At 39.3% G+C, this 12989-nt stretch overlaps 1 protein-coding gene across 2 annotated transcripts in view; it reads left to right on the top strand.

The window, feature by feature from the left end:
* LOC143724595 (signal peptide peptidase-like) overlaps positions 1-9374 on the top strand; it is a 42621-nt gene extending 33247 nt beyond the window's left edge. The window contains exons 7-13 of one of the 2 annotated variants that reach the window (XM_077217768.1): positions 313-370; positions 973-1056; positions 1139-1175; positions 1295-1397; positions 1485-1570; positions 1847-2015; positions 8622-9374. In XM_077217768.1, the coding sequence (XP_077073883.1) occupies positions 313-370; positions 973-1056; positions 1139-1175; positions 1295-1397; positions 1485-1570; positions 1847-2003 (525 nt within the window). In that variant the 3' untranslated portion in view covers positions 2004-2015; positions 8622-9374. The remainder of the gene's footprint in view (positions 1-312; positions 371-972; positions 1057-1138; positions 1176-1294; positions 1398-1484; positions 1571-1846; positions 2016-8621) is intronic. The other variant, XM_077217769.1, reaches the window with a different exon arrangement.
* Positions 9375-12989: the final 3615 nt, after the last annotated feature.

The raw sequence follows: 12989 nt of genomic DNA on the forward strand, positions 1-12989 counted from the left end.
CTGTCTCAATAACTGTGTTCATGATGCGTACACTACACGACTGTCTCAATAACTGTGTTCATGATGCGTACGCTACACGACTGTCTCAATAACTGTGTTCATGATGCGTACGCTACACGACTGTCTCAATAACTGTGTTCATGATGCGTACGCTATACGACCGTCTCAACTGTGTTCATGAGGCGTACGCTACACGACTGTCTCAATAACTGTGTTCATGATGCGTACGCTACACGACTGTCTCAATAACTGTGTTCATGATGCGTACGCTACACGACTGTCTCAATAACTATGCTCTCCATTTACTTTCAGGTTTTTGGCACCAACGTTATGGTGACCGTTGCCAAGTCCTTCGAAGCCCCGATTAAGTGTGAGTATCTCCATCATCCCTCAGTGCCAACAGAGCTTATGCTTAGCGCATTACATGGTGCGGTCATCGGTGTCTGTGTCTGTGTCCGTCTCTGTGTCTGTGAATGGGAGAAATTCAATATTTCCATTTTGCATAAAGAATCGTCCTGAAGCAACTTCTCTGGCTGCACTGGATGTGTGCTAGGATATATTGTGTACTATATTATATATGCAATTACATTTTACATAGTGTTTAGCATAAAGCAAGCATTAACCAGTTCCTTCATTTTACTGTATAATAATTAATATTTAAAAAAAAAAAACTGCTGAACAATATAGACTGTTTCAAATCAGCTTTACAGTGATAATAGATTAGAGTAACAGAGATGTTTAGGCTTTACAGCGGCTCTAGAATAAAGTTATTGTCAGAAAACCCTAAACGCGCTCCGGCTCATTCACACAACAGTGCAACATATTCCATTAGCTATAAAATACTATTTTGGAGTTTAACCTTAATAAAACTGTCTTCAAATCTTTTTCCAGTCATCTCAAATGACTGAAAGAAGAGATGGTTTATTTTGTCAGAAGGTGTGTAAAGATTCCTCTGTTCTTCTGTTCGTTCAGTGGTGTTCCCGCAAGACCTGCTGGAAAGGGGACTGGGGGCCAGTAACTTCGCCATGCTGGGACTGGGGGACATCGTCATTCCGGGTAAATATGTGAAGACTTCTGAGGCTTGTTTGATTCAGACATGCATTGATGTGAAAAGCTCATCTCTGCTTATTTCTGTCAGGAATCTTCATCGCTCTTCTTCTGCGCTTTGACGTCAGGTAAAGTCCTTCAGCTGCTTTGGTCTGGTTTGGTCTGGTTTCAGCTGGTTTGGTCTGGTTTCAGCTGCTTGTAGATCTGCTGGTCATGCTCTTGTCATCTACATGTCGTCCTCTCTCAGCTTGAAGAAGAACACTAGAACGTACTTCTACACCAGCTTCCTGGCGTACATCTTCGGCCTGGGCCTCACCATATTCGTCATGCACACCTTTAAACACGCGCAGGTAAAAAAGGCATAAATAACAAGAAACCGCATCATAGTTATCCATCCAGGAAATGAGCTCAAGCTGGCACTGATATTTGTTTCCCAGCCTGCTCTGCTGTATCTGGTGCCGGTGTGTGTGGGCTTCCCCGTGCTGGTGGCTCTGCTGAGAGGAGAACTGACCGAGATGTTCAGGTAACTCAGGCTGTAGTGTGGTTGTTCTGTTGACACACACACACACACACACACACACGCGCGTCACATGCTTATCTCTTTAGTCCAGCGGTCAGGCGGAGTGTGCTGGTCTCTTGTGAGGGTTTATGAAGCAGTCTCAGAAGGAAGCAGCCTAGACCGATTATTTTGTCAGTTTTTACTGGGCTTCTTCCTGTGATAAGGCCACTTACAGACCTTCTTCTTCTTCTTCTTCCTCTCCTCCTCCTCCTCTCTCTGGTCTGGTCCTCTGGCCCGCAGCTATGAGTCTTCAGACGAGGTTTTGCCACACACCCCTCGGCTCACACACTTCCCCACGGTTTCGGGCTCCCCGTCGAGTCTGGCTGAGTCCATGCAGCGGCCCGGCCCGTGCTCCCCAGGCCGGCGCAGACACACACACACACACACAAACATGTAGAGACCTGCGCAGGTATCTGTCCTCATGCCTCACTCACAGTCCTGCTGTTATGTGTCTCTGATCCGCTTCCCGAAGCCCAGGAGCTCCGGTGAAACTGTAAATCTGCTGCACGTTTATGCTCCTGACCCAGGACTAGACTGGGCCCAGGGCTAGACTTGACCCAGGGCTAGGCTTGGCCCAGGGCTTGACTGTCCTCTGCAGTTGAGGTTATATTTGACTGGACTTCACATCATACATCATGTACTGTACAGAGCAGATTCAGGGCTTTTCAGATACACCAATGTTTGGAAGTTTCACAATGACTGCCTCTGCTTGGACTTTAAAAATGACTGACATTAATTTAATGAAGAAATTTAACACACTTAAATATATGAAATATTATATTTTGTAATTATCACTTAAATCTGACTAATTTTTGAATTGTTTGTCATAAATAAACATGTCAGGAAAATGTTATGAAGTTTTCAAATCAAAATATGACTAGCTAAGTAAGACATCGATTTCATACATTGTACACTGTAGAGACACCAGGACGTACATCATGTTTATAAGGCATTGTGGGAGTGAATGGGAAAGAAATTATATTTCTATATTCCTATAAAATATTAGAATGAAAATCTTGCCCATTTTTACCCTTCTTTTTTCATTACATTTTGCCCCAAGAATACATTAATATGCAAATTAGATTCAATGTATAGAGGCATTGTATAAAATGTGAAAACCCACTTATGGCCGTTTTACACACACATATTGCAAAAAACAAAATGGTATATCAAATCATTCTGTTATATCTTTCATAACATAGTTGAGAATCCTCTTTATACAAAGTTTAGTATATAAAATTCTGAAACCTAAAAATTGATTGGTGATTAACAAAAAAAAAAAGCCCTTTTGTTTTTACCTATTTATATATATTTTTGTCCTGGTGTCCTCTTCTGTATGGAGGGGTTATTGGGTCAGATTGAAAAGTCGAAAAGATTGAAGTCAGGATTGGGCATTTGGTCTTTAGGGTTGAGGAGTGTATGTAAATAAGGAAGTTTACAGCGGAAGTTTAGGAAGTTTACAGCGGAGATGTATGGAGATATGTTTGCAGCTGACACTAATTTAGAAAACACTAGTTTATTAATAAACAATTAAAATCTTCATTTTTTTAAGAAATATTTATTATCATTAGCCTGCTTTTGCAGCAAGATTTATGCATGCGCTTGAATATAGGCTTCCTCCATGCACCCAGTATTTAAGCAGAAATTAATATAAACGTGTGATTAGTGACTAAATCTGTTACACATTTGAAGATTTACTGTATCTTGAAGATTGTTGTATTGTATCTTCTGTTATAAAGATGAAGATTGACATTTCGTTAATTAAAAAATAAGCACATAATGTGAGACGTAGCACTACGCGATCACACTACGTTAACTGATTAGAGGCCATCAGAGAAGGAAATGTATAATAAAGTCGTTATTTTTGTTGTTTTTGCGCACAAAGTATTCTCATCGCTTGATAAACTTTAGATTGAGCCACTGTAGTCACTTGGACTATTTTAACGATGTCTTTAACTTTTCGAGGCCGGCAAGTGTCAATCCTTTAGAAGCCTATGGAGGAGTGATCCAGCTCTCAGATTTCATCAAAAATATCTTAATTCGTGTTCCGAAGATGAACAAAGGTCTTACGGGGCTGGAACAACATTAGGGAGAGTAAATACGGACAGAATTTTAATTTTTTGGTGAGCTATTCCTTTAAGACTTTTAGTTTTAGACTTAATTTTCAATCTGACCCAATAATCCCTCCATACTACTGGGGGCATAACATATGAATAATATACACTCACCTAAAGGATTATTAGGAACACCTGTTCAATTTCTCATTAATGCAATTATCGAATCAACCTATCACATGGCAGTTGCTTCAATGCATTTAGGGGTGTGGTCCTGGTCAAGACAATCTCCTGAACTCCAAACTGAATGTCAGAATGGGAAAGAAAGGTGATTTTAAGCAATTTTGAGCATGGCATGGTTGTTGGTGCCAGACGTCTGAGTATTTCACAATCTGCTCAGTTACTGGGATTTTCACGCACAACCATTTCTAGGGTTTACAAAGAATGGTGTGAAAAGGGAGAAACATCCAGTATGCAGCAGTCCTGTGGGCGAAAATGCCTTGTTGATGCTAGAGGTCAGAGGAGAATGGGCCGACTGATTCAAGCTGATAGAATAGCAACTTTGACTGAATTAACCACTTACAACCGAGGTATGCAGCAAAGCATTTGTGAAGCCACAACACGCACAACCTTGAGGCGGATGCGCTACAACAGCAGAAGACCCCACCGGGTACCACTCATCTCCACTACAAATACAGTGGGGGAAATAAGTATTTGACCCCTTGCTGATTTTGCAGGTTTGCCCACTTACAAAGAATGCAACGATCTTAATCTTTAATCATAAAATTTAAATTTTAATCATATGTACATTCTAACAGTGAAAGACAGAATCCCAAAGAAAATTCCAGAAAATCACATCATATGAATTTATAAAAATTGATAACCATCTGATGAGGAAAAACAAGTATATGACCCCCTACCAAACAGCAAGTATTCTGGCTCCTACAAGCCAGTTAGTCTTTCTTTAAGACACAGCCCCAATCCCAACCAATTATCTACATCAAATACACCTGCCTCACCTCGTTACCTGTATAAAAGACACCAAACAACCAGCATCCAACATCACCACCATGGGCAAGACCAAAGAGCTTTCTACGGACATCAGGGACAAGATTGTTGATCTGCATAAGGCTGGGATGGGCTACAAGAGAATCGGAAAGCAACTTGGAGAGAAAAGATCAACTGTCTGTGCAGTTATCAGGAAATGGAAGAAGCACCACACCACCGCCAACCTCCCTCAGTCTGGGCCTCCACACAAGATCTCGCCTCGTGGGGTGTCCCTGATCATGCGAACGGTGAGGAATCATCCCAAAACCACAAGGGGGGAACTGATGAATCAACTGAAGGCAGCTGGGACCACAGTTACAAAAGAAACGGTTGGTAACACACTACGCCGTCATCGATTGAAATCCTGCAGCGCACGCAAGATCCCCCTGCTCAAGAAGAAAAATGTACAGGCCCGCATGAAGTTCACCATTCACCACCTGGACGACTCAGAAGAGGCCTGGAAGAAGGTGATGTGGTCAGATGAGACCAAAATAGAACTTTTTGGCCTCAACTCAACTCGTCGTGTTTGGAGGGCAAAGAACACCGAGTACAACCCAAAGAACACCATCCCCACCGTCAAGCATGGTGGTGACAACATCATGCTTTGGGGGTGCTTTTCAGCCAAGGGGACGGGACAACTCCATCGTATTGAGGGGAGGATGGACGGGGCCATGTATCGTGGAATTCTGGAACAACATCTCCTTCCCTCAGTGAGAGAGCTGAAGATGGGTCGAGGATGGGTGTTTCAGCACGACAACGACCCTAAGCACACCGCCAAAGCAACAAAAGAGTGGCTGAAGAAGCACATCAAGGTTCTGGAGTGAGCTAGCCAGTCTCCAGACCTGAATCCAATTGAAAATCTTTGGAGGGAGCTTAAAATTCGAGTTGCCAGGCGACAACCTCGGAACCTGAAAGATTTGGAGGCTGTCTGCAGGGAGGAGTGGGCCAACATCCCTGCAGAAATGTGCACAAACCTTGTCACCAACTATAATAAGCGTTTGACCTCTGTGCTGGCCAATAAGGGCTTTTCTACAAAATATTAACATGCTGTTTGTCCAGGGGGTCAAATACTTGTTTTTCCTCATCAGATGGTTATCAATTTGAATAAATTCATATGATGTGATTTTCTGGAATTTTCTTTGGGATTCTGTCTTTCACTGTTAGAATGTACATATGATTAAAATTATAGATCGTTGCATTCTTTGTAAGTGGGCAAACCTGCAAAATCAGCAAGGGGTCAAATACTTATTTCCCCCACTGTAGGAAAAAGAGGCTACAATTTGCAAGAGCTCACCAAAATTGGACAGTTGAAGCCTGGAAAAATGTTGCCTGGTCTGATGAGTCTCGATTTCTGTTGAGACATTCAGATGGTAGAGTCTGAATTTGGCGTAAACAGAATGAGAACATGGATCCATCATGCCTTGTTACCACTGTGCAGGCTGGTGGTGGTGGTGGTGGTGTAATGGTGTGGGGGATGTTTTTTTGGCACACTTTAGGCCCCTTAGTGCCAATTGGGCATCGTTTAAATGCCACGGCCTACCTGAGCATTGTTTCTGACCTTGTCCATCCCTTTATGACCATCATGTACCCATCCTCTGTTAGCTACTACCAGCAAGATAATGCACCATGTCACAAAGCTCGAATCATTTCAAATTGGTTTCTTAAACATGACAATGAGTTCACTGTACTAAAATGGCCCCCACAGTCACCAGATCTCAACCCAATAGAGCATGTTTGGGATGTGGTGGAATGGGAGCTTCGTGCCCTGGATGTGCATCCCACAAATCTCCATCAACTGCAAGATGCTATCCTATCAATATTCGGGGTGGGAATCTCTAGGCACCTCACAATTCGATTACGATTTAGAGGCCTGCGATTCGATTCTAAAGCGATTATCGATTATCTGAATCTTTTTGTGTGTGTGTGTGTGTGTGTGAATATAAATACTTTGCTTTAAAAGTACAAAGTAATGACCCATAAAGAATTAACGTACAATATATTTTATTAACATTGCAAAGAACCAACAAGAAAATAAATGTGTGCCTGAACTAGCAGCATACTTGTAGTAAATGAATAATATGACAACGACAGGTGTTCTGACGAATCATGCTACCCATCAAGATGTGCTACTTACTGGTTATGCGCATGTGCAGACTCATTTTTCTTCTGCTTACCACGCCCATAAATCTATGCATCCTTGCTGTGGAGACTTGTAGGAAACTTTGACAGGTCAAAGATGAATATTTGATGATAATTTTTACTTTTCACACCGTTTTAAAGATAAAAACCGTACATTATACTGTAATCTTAACTTCGAATTTTATTATAATTTTATTTCATATAATATCATTTTTACTTGTTATATCAAATGTGATAATTGCTAGTGCATTTAAAATATAAAAATATGCTCCCCATACACTTACCCTGATTAAAATGAAATCACAATGTCATAATATTGTGAGATTTACACCATTATGGAAACAATAGAGAATGAATCAACATTCTCTGTGATCGATTCGCGCTTGGGTAGCATTTTTCGACAAGGCAGCAGAAATCGTCTGAACACCGGTACAGCCCAGAGCCATAGAGAGAAACGGCTCCGGTACAGCCAAGTGTTTTTCCTCCTCTGGGTGGAAACGTGTCATATGGCTTCTCATATTTGTCGTGTTGCCAAAATATTGTTGTTTTATTCTACAAAGCTTACAACTAGTGTGGCTCTTGTCCAGCTCCTTTCCCCCTTCAACTTCATAGAAGCCAAAATATTTCCACACGTCAGCTTTTAACGAGGAGGGTGTTTGGATTTCGCGCTCAGCCATCGCGTCTCTGTTATGTGCACACGCCACCGACAGACGGTCCGGGCACTGCACTTCCACGCTTCAGAGTACTGTCTTTTGCCTTCAGTTTAATTAATTTTTATTTTTTTGAAAATCGATTTTTGATATTTACACGTCCGCATCGCGATGCATCTAAGAATTGATTTTTCCCCCACCCCTAATCAATATGGGCCAACATTTCTAAAGAATGATTTCAGCACCTTGTTGAATCAATGCCATGTAGAATTAAGGCATTCCGAAGGCGAAAGGGGGTCAAACACAGTATTAGTATGGTGTTCCTAATAATCCTTTAGGTGAGTGTATAATGTTTCAATATTTGTTCTAAATTGTAACTAAACAATGTAATGACACAAACAAAAAATAATAATACTAAATTACAAAACGTTGTTTTTCTGGGTCTCTGGAGGATACAACGACACATGCGGAGGATGATCATGTTTTAGTCGGAGTAATGTAGTCATTAGTGTAACTGTCAGCACATGATCTCCCGCTGGGATTATCCTGCAGTTAATATCCCAGAATCCTCTCTGTTTGCTGTGTGTAAATCATTCTATCTGTAGTTCCTGTCTTCAGGGAGCGTTTACAGTTGTCCTAGGGCTTCTTGTGTCTGTGTGTTTCTAGTCGTGTGGGTGCACATCTGTCATTTATGTCCACTACAGCAGATCATCCTTTATTAATATCAGATAATCCTTTATTAATATCAATAATCTCAGATAATAACAGAGACAGATCAGCCCAGCTGTCTCTTCATCCTCCTTTATTAATATCAATAACTCTCTTCATCCTCTTTTATTAATATCAATAATCTCAGATAACAGAGACAGATCAGCCCAGCTGTCTCTTCATCCTCCTTTATTAATATCAATAACTCTCTTCATCCTCTTTTATTAATATCAATAATCTCAGATAATAACAGAGACAGATCAGCCCAGCTCTCTTCATCCTCCTTTATTAATATCAATAACTCTCTTCATCCTCTTTTATTAATATCAATAATCTCAGATAATAACAGGGAGAGATCAGCCCAACTCTCTCTTCATCCTCCTTTATTAATATCACTCGCTTGTTTAACTCTTGCAGGTATGAAGAGTCTTCACCAGAGGAGGCGTCGTCGATAGAGGACATGACAGAATCTGATAAAGACAAATAAAAGTGGAAATCGTTTCAGCATTTGTCCATCATCATGCCGTGGTCGTACAGCAAACGCTGGTGTTTTCCCAATCTTTCATGACGTACAGCAGCTTTCTCAGTGCCTGTGTTTCTCCATCTTCCTCGTGTCATTGCCTTCAGCATTCACATTTGAAATTATGCTTTATTTGCTTTCAAAAGGTTTTAGTTATTATGCAGTATTTGAATAGGGTATAAGTTTGGCTTCCTGCATGTAATGTCAGATTACTATGCAGATTTATTAAACATCTGAAGTCTGGAACCTATTCCTGTGTAGCTGCTTTCTGTTTTTTGGCTTATACTCTAGGATCTCATAAGGGATTCAGTTTATGAAACTCAAGTAATTGTCCATCTTTTGTTAAATGATGGGACAAAGGCATTCCGGATTAAATATTTTTACTTTATGCAAGTGTAAACAAAAGTGGGACCAAATATTTCCCTATGAAGTGGAAGTATTTTTATGGATGTAGGGGGGGTTGAGTTTAGTTTTCTATGCCATATTGTGTCCCAATCATGTGTTTCTACACCATTGTTTTACAGTCTCCTCTTGTGTAATCTTTATTTCCTCAATGTAAAACTGTAAAAGTTTAAGCTTATGTGAGGAGCATTACTTCCTCAATATAACTTTTATTTGCATTAAACTGTGGTGTTTATCACTGTAGAAAAGGATATCACCAGTGTTTGTTTCAATACTCTTCTTTAGTCTATATATATATATATATATGACATATATATCATGTACATGCATACACACACTCACATTGGTATAGGCCTTTAAAGTTTTGCAAACAATATGAGAACACGGGCGGGGTTGGTGTTAAATATTGTGTAATACACAACCTTTTTGCAGTGTTAGGCATTATCAGCAATCATCATCAGTGCTTCTATTGACTAACTATTGCCCAGCTCATCCAAAACCAACCGATCTTTAGCCAATAGCAAAACATTGACCTTATTGTTTTTCTGTGGCTCATGGTGTCTTCACTGGGGATTGATATTTCAGTGCATATTCTTAATTACTTGCACTGAACACTTCTCTGTGTGACATGATCGAGGGTCTTTAACTTTCATTATTAATTAAATGGTAATGATCGCAACTTCCACATGCATATGATTGACAGATAAACGGCAACAAGTTAAAGAGTTATTATTCAACTGAACTGCACATGCATTTATATTTGTTCTTGTTCGGTCTAAGAATGAAAGTAATCGTTATTACACATTAGATGTATTACTTTACTCTCCTAGGTCTGGTTTGACAGACAGGGTTAGATTAAGCCAGGATTAGACCTTAGTTCAATTAGGACATTTAAGCAACTTTTATAAACATGGCTTAGGGAAAATGAAACCTGATGTGCATCTTGAGACAAAACCAACACCGGCTCATTTAGAAAATGCACCAACATTTTTGCAAAATGCCAAAATACATGTGCATATCACTGCAGTTTCCAGCAGAATTGAACACTAGAGGCAGTAAGCACTTTTAATCATTTTCACTCCTAGATCTAACGGGTTAGCTCAAAGGGGAAATATTAATTATAACTCATGATTATGAATATTTGGGTCAGTTAATTGTATTAACTTGATGTAGCTAAATTAATATTACAATTAATAATCAGTTAGTCCAACAAACTCTTTTGATTATTAATTTATTCTAAGAAAAGGGTATTTTTCATGGCCACATAAAAATAATTCTTCGCATGTACAGCACTTAGAGCATGTAACAAGATCAAGATCGTAAAATAAACTGATACAAGCGTGAAACGGAACCAAATACATATTGTGCACGAGTTTTATTAACTAAGTCACGAACACATAACTAACATACAAACAATTACACATACATTGGGTAGATGATAAGTGAGCAGGAAAGGAAATTAAACTATGGAAAAGATTCATTGAACATGAAAAGAACCATCAGCTTATTATTTTCAGAGCACCTCATTAAATGTATACTTGCATGGCCTTTGCAGTGAAGGCATTTCGTGAAGTTCCTGAAAAAGGTGAGTCTCAATCGATTTCTTCTGCGTTGACTGAAGAAATAATGAACTTGCGTGTTGGTTTGACTCCGTTCCCCTGGCTGGAGTGCAGTGTGGCCTGGGCCGGAGACGACACGCAGAGCAAACGGGAGAAGGGAGGAACTCGGAAGAGTTGATGGTGGGTATTTATACTCAGACTGATATAACAAACACACACTGCATTTTAAGAGGAGGTGATGTACACTAAAGTGTGTGTCATTAAATGAGGATTAATTAGATAGGAGACACAATACAGGTGGGGTTACACTGACCGTTGGTTGTATAATAAAATACATATTGTAGTATCAGAAAGAGTATCAGTAAACCATTCACACAGTGTCCTGGGGTGCATGTTCATTTATAGATCAGTCCGTCCATAAACTGATGCAAGAAAATCAGTTTTAAATCTGTTCTTTTCTATGGCCTCTGCTTTGTCCACGTGACCACATTTTTAACAGCAATAAAACCAACTTATCTGATCGAGTCATGGTAACCAAGACCCTTCTTGCCTTTGTTGGGGGAATGGATTATAGATCCCCGAGTGAGTTTTAAAGATTATTTGTTAAATATAACAAATATTTGTGTCTGATTTGTCTCAGTCGTTACACAGATCTTTTCACGTGGCTCCTTGCACAATATTTTTACATTTTGCAGTTTGCATCACTTAACCAGCTCCATATGTTCAGTTTTACTGATGTGTTAAGCTTTCTCAGTACGAATCCCGTGAAAGATGAGTTATGATAAAAGATCTGAAAGACAAGCTGAAATGGCATATAGTTGTGATTGCATTTTTGTCACACTTGCTTTTGTTAACACTATCGGGGAAGTTTAGGGATTAGTGTAGGTGTACGTTATTTTAAAACGCGATGCAGCATTAAGCTTTTAGTGCCACTCACCAGACATTTTAATTCAGAACTGCGGTGATTTCTGGGCTTAAGCCTCGTCTGTGGAACCGGGGGTTAGAAATTTAGAAGCATAACGCAAATCAGCTTCCTTTAGGAACACAAAAACGCTTTAGTTCAAGCTAGACACATATGAAATACGTTACCTTGAAATGAGGAGTGCCAACACTGTTGCATAGTGGCCTTGCCTAATTTTGAAGACAGAACATTTATTTCAATGTTAAATAGAAACGTGAGGTTTAAAAGTTTCTCTGCTTTGTCTGCAGAATGGAGGAAAAATCAGTAGATACACCAGCGACACAATAAGGATTTTACACAGACATTACAATTTATTTCAATGTTGTCACTGCAAAAAAAAAAAAACACAGTTAAAAAAATATCTCAACTTATACATATGTTTGGTAAATGCAGTGGGTTAATTAGACACTGGTTAGAATGCTGTATTTTTGTAACACCAAGACCTTTGCATCAAAACACTGCAGTTCTGTTAAAAAAGTCATGTCAGTAATGTTACATCCAGTCTCTTTACTGAACCTCTCTCTCCAGCAGAAAATAAACGTCTATACTGTGTCATATCACAGTAACTCTCAAGTAGACCTGTTGGAAGAAAAGGAAGCCGGAAACAGAGCCATCATGTTTCTGAGAACTGAGACTCTGTAGTCACACACACTGTTTGTGAACAGCAGTTTTGTAATCAGTGTTCAAAAAGGATAACATTCATGGTGTTTGGGGGACTAATGGACCCCAAACTGTTAATGAGCGGTTGCATAAGGAAATTTAATTTTTTATATGGAACACTATACATCATTTTTTTTATTTACTTCTCAACTATACATTTATGCTGTGTTTTGTGGAAATTTGGAAGTTTTTTTTTTACAACTTTACTGCACAATTACTTAACTAGGCCATAAATTGGCTCATGAAAAATTATTTTCCAAAGAAAAAATCACTTAAATGACGATCTTAATTAAATCTAAATTGTTTTAGGACATTGCTCTATGTTTTAGGGATAGAAAACTGCCATCTGCAGGTTTGTGGAAAAACTTTACAATAATTAAATAATTAATAATTAGAAATTATAATTAAAGTGAGAAATTGCAATGACCACATATTTCCAATACGGGTCCATATAGGACTTTTTCACTTCATTTTTCTTGATGCTTCAACTTCAAGCCCTGTACTATCGTATTTTTTAAACTGGTGTAAAGAAGCTTTTTTAGACTTAAATGTTACAAAGACAAAGGACATGTGTATTGATTTTAGACGTCAACAGCCGACTTCAGAAAAGACGATTATAGATGGAAAAGAGGTTGAATTTGTTGAGTTGTACAAGTACCTGGGAATTATTATTGATAAGTTGA

This window comes from Siphateles boraxobius, unplaced genomic scaffold (assembly GCF_051911475.1).
Source record: "Siphateles boraxobius isolate OS27281-9 unplaced genomic scaffold, OSU_SipBor_1 76, whole genome shotgun sequence".
Classification (NCBI taxonomy): Eukaryota; Metazoa; Chordata; class Actinopteri; order Cypriniformes; family Leuciscidae; genus Siphateles; species Siphateles boraxobius.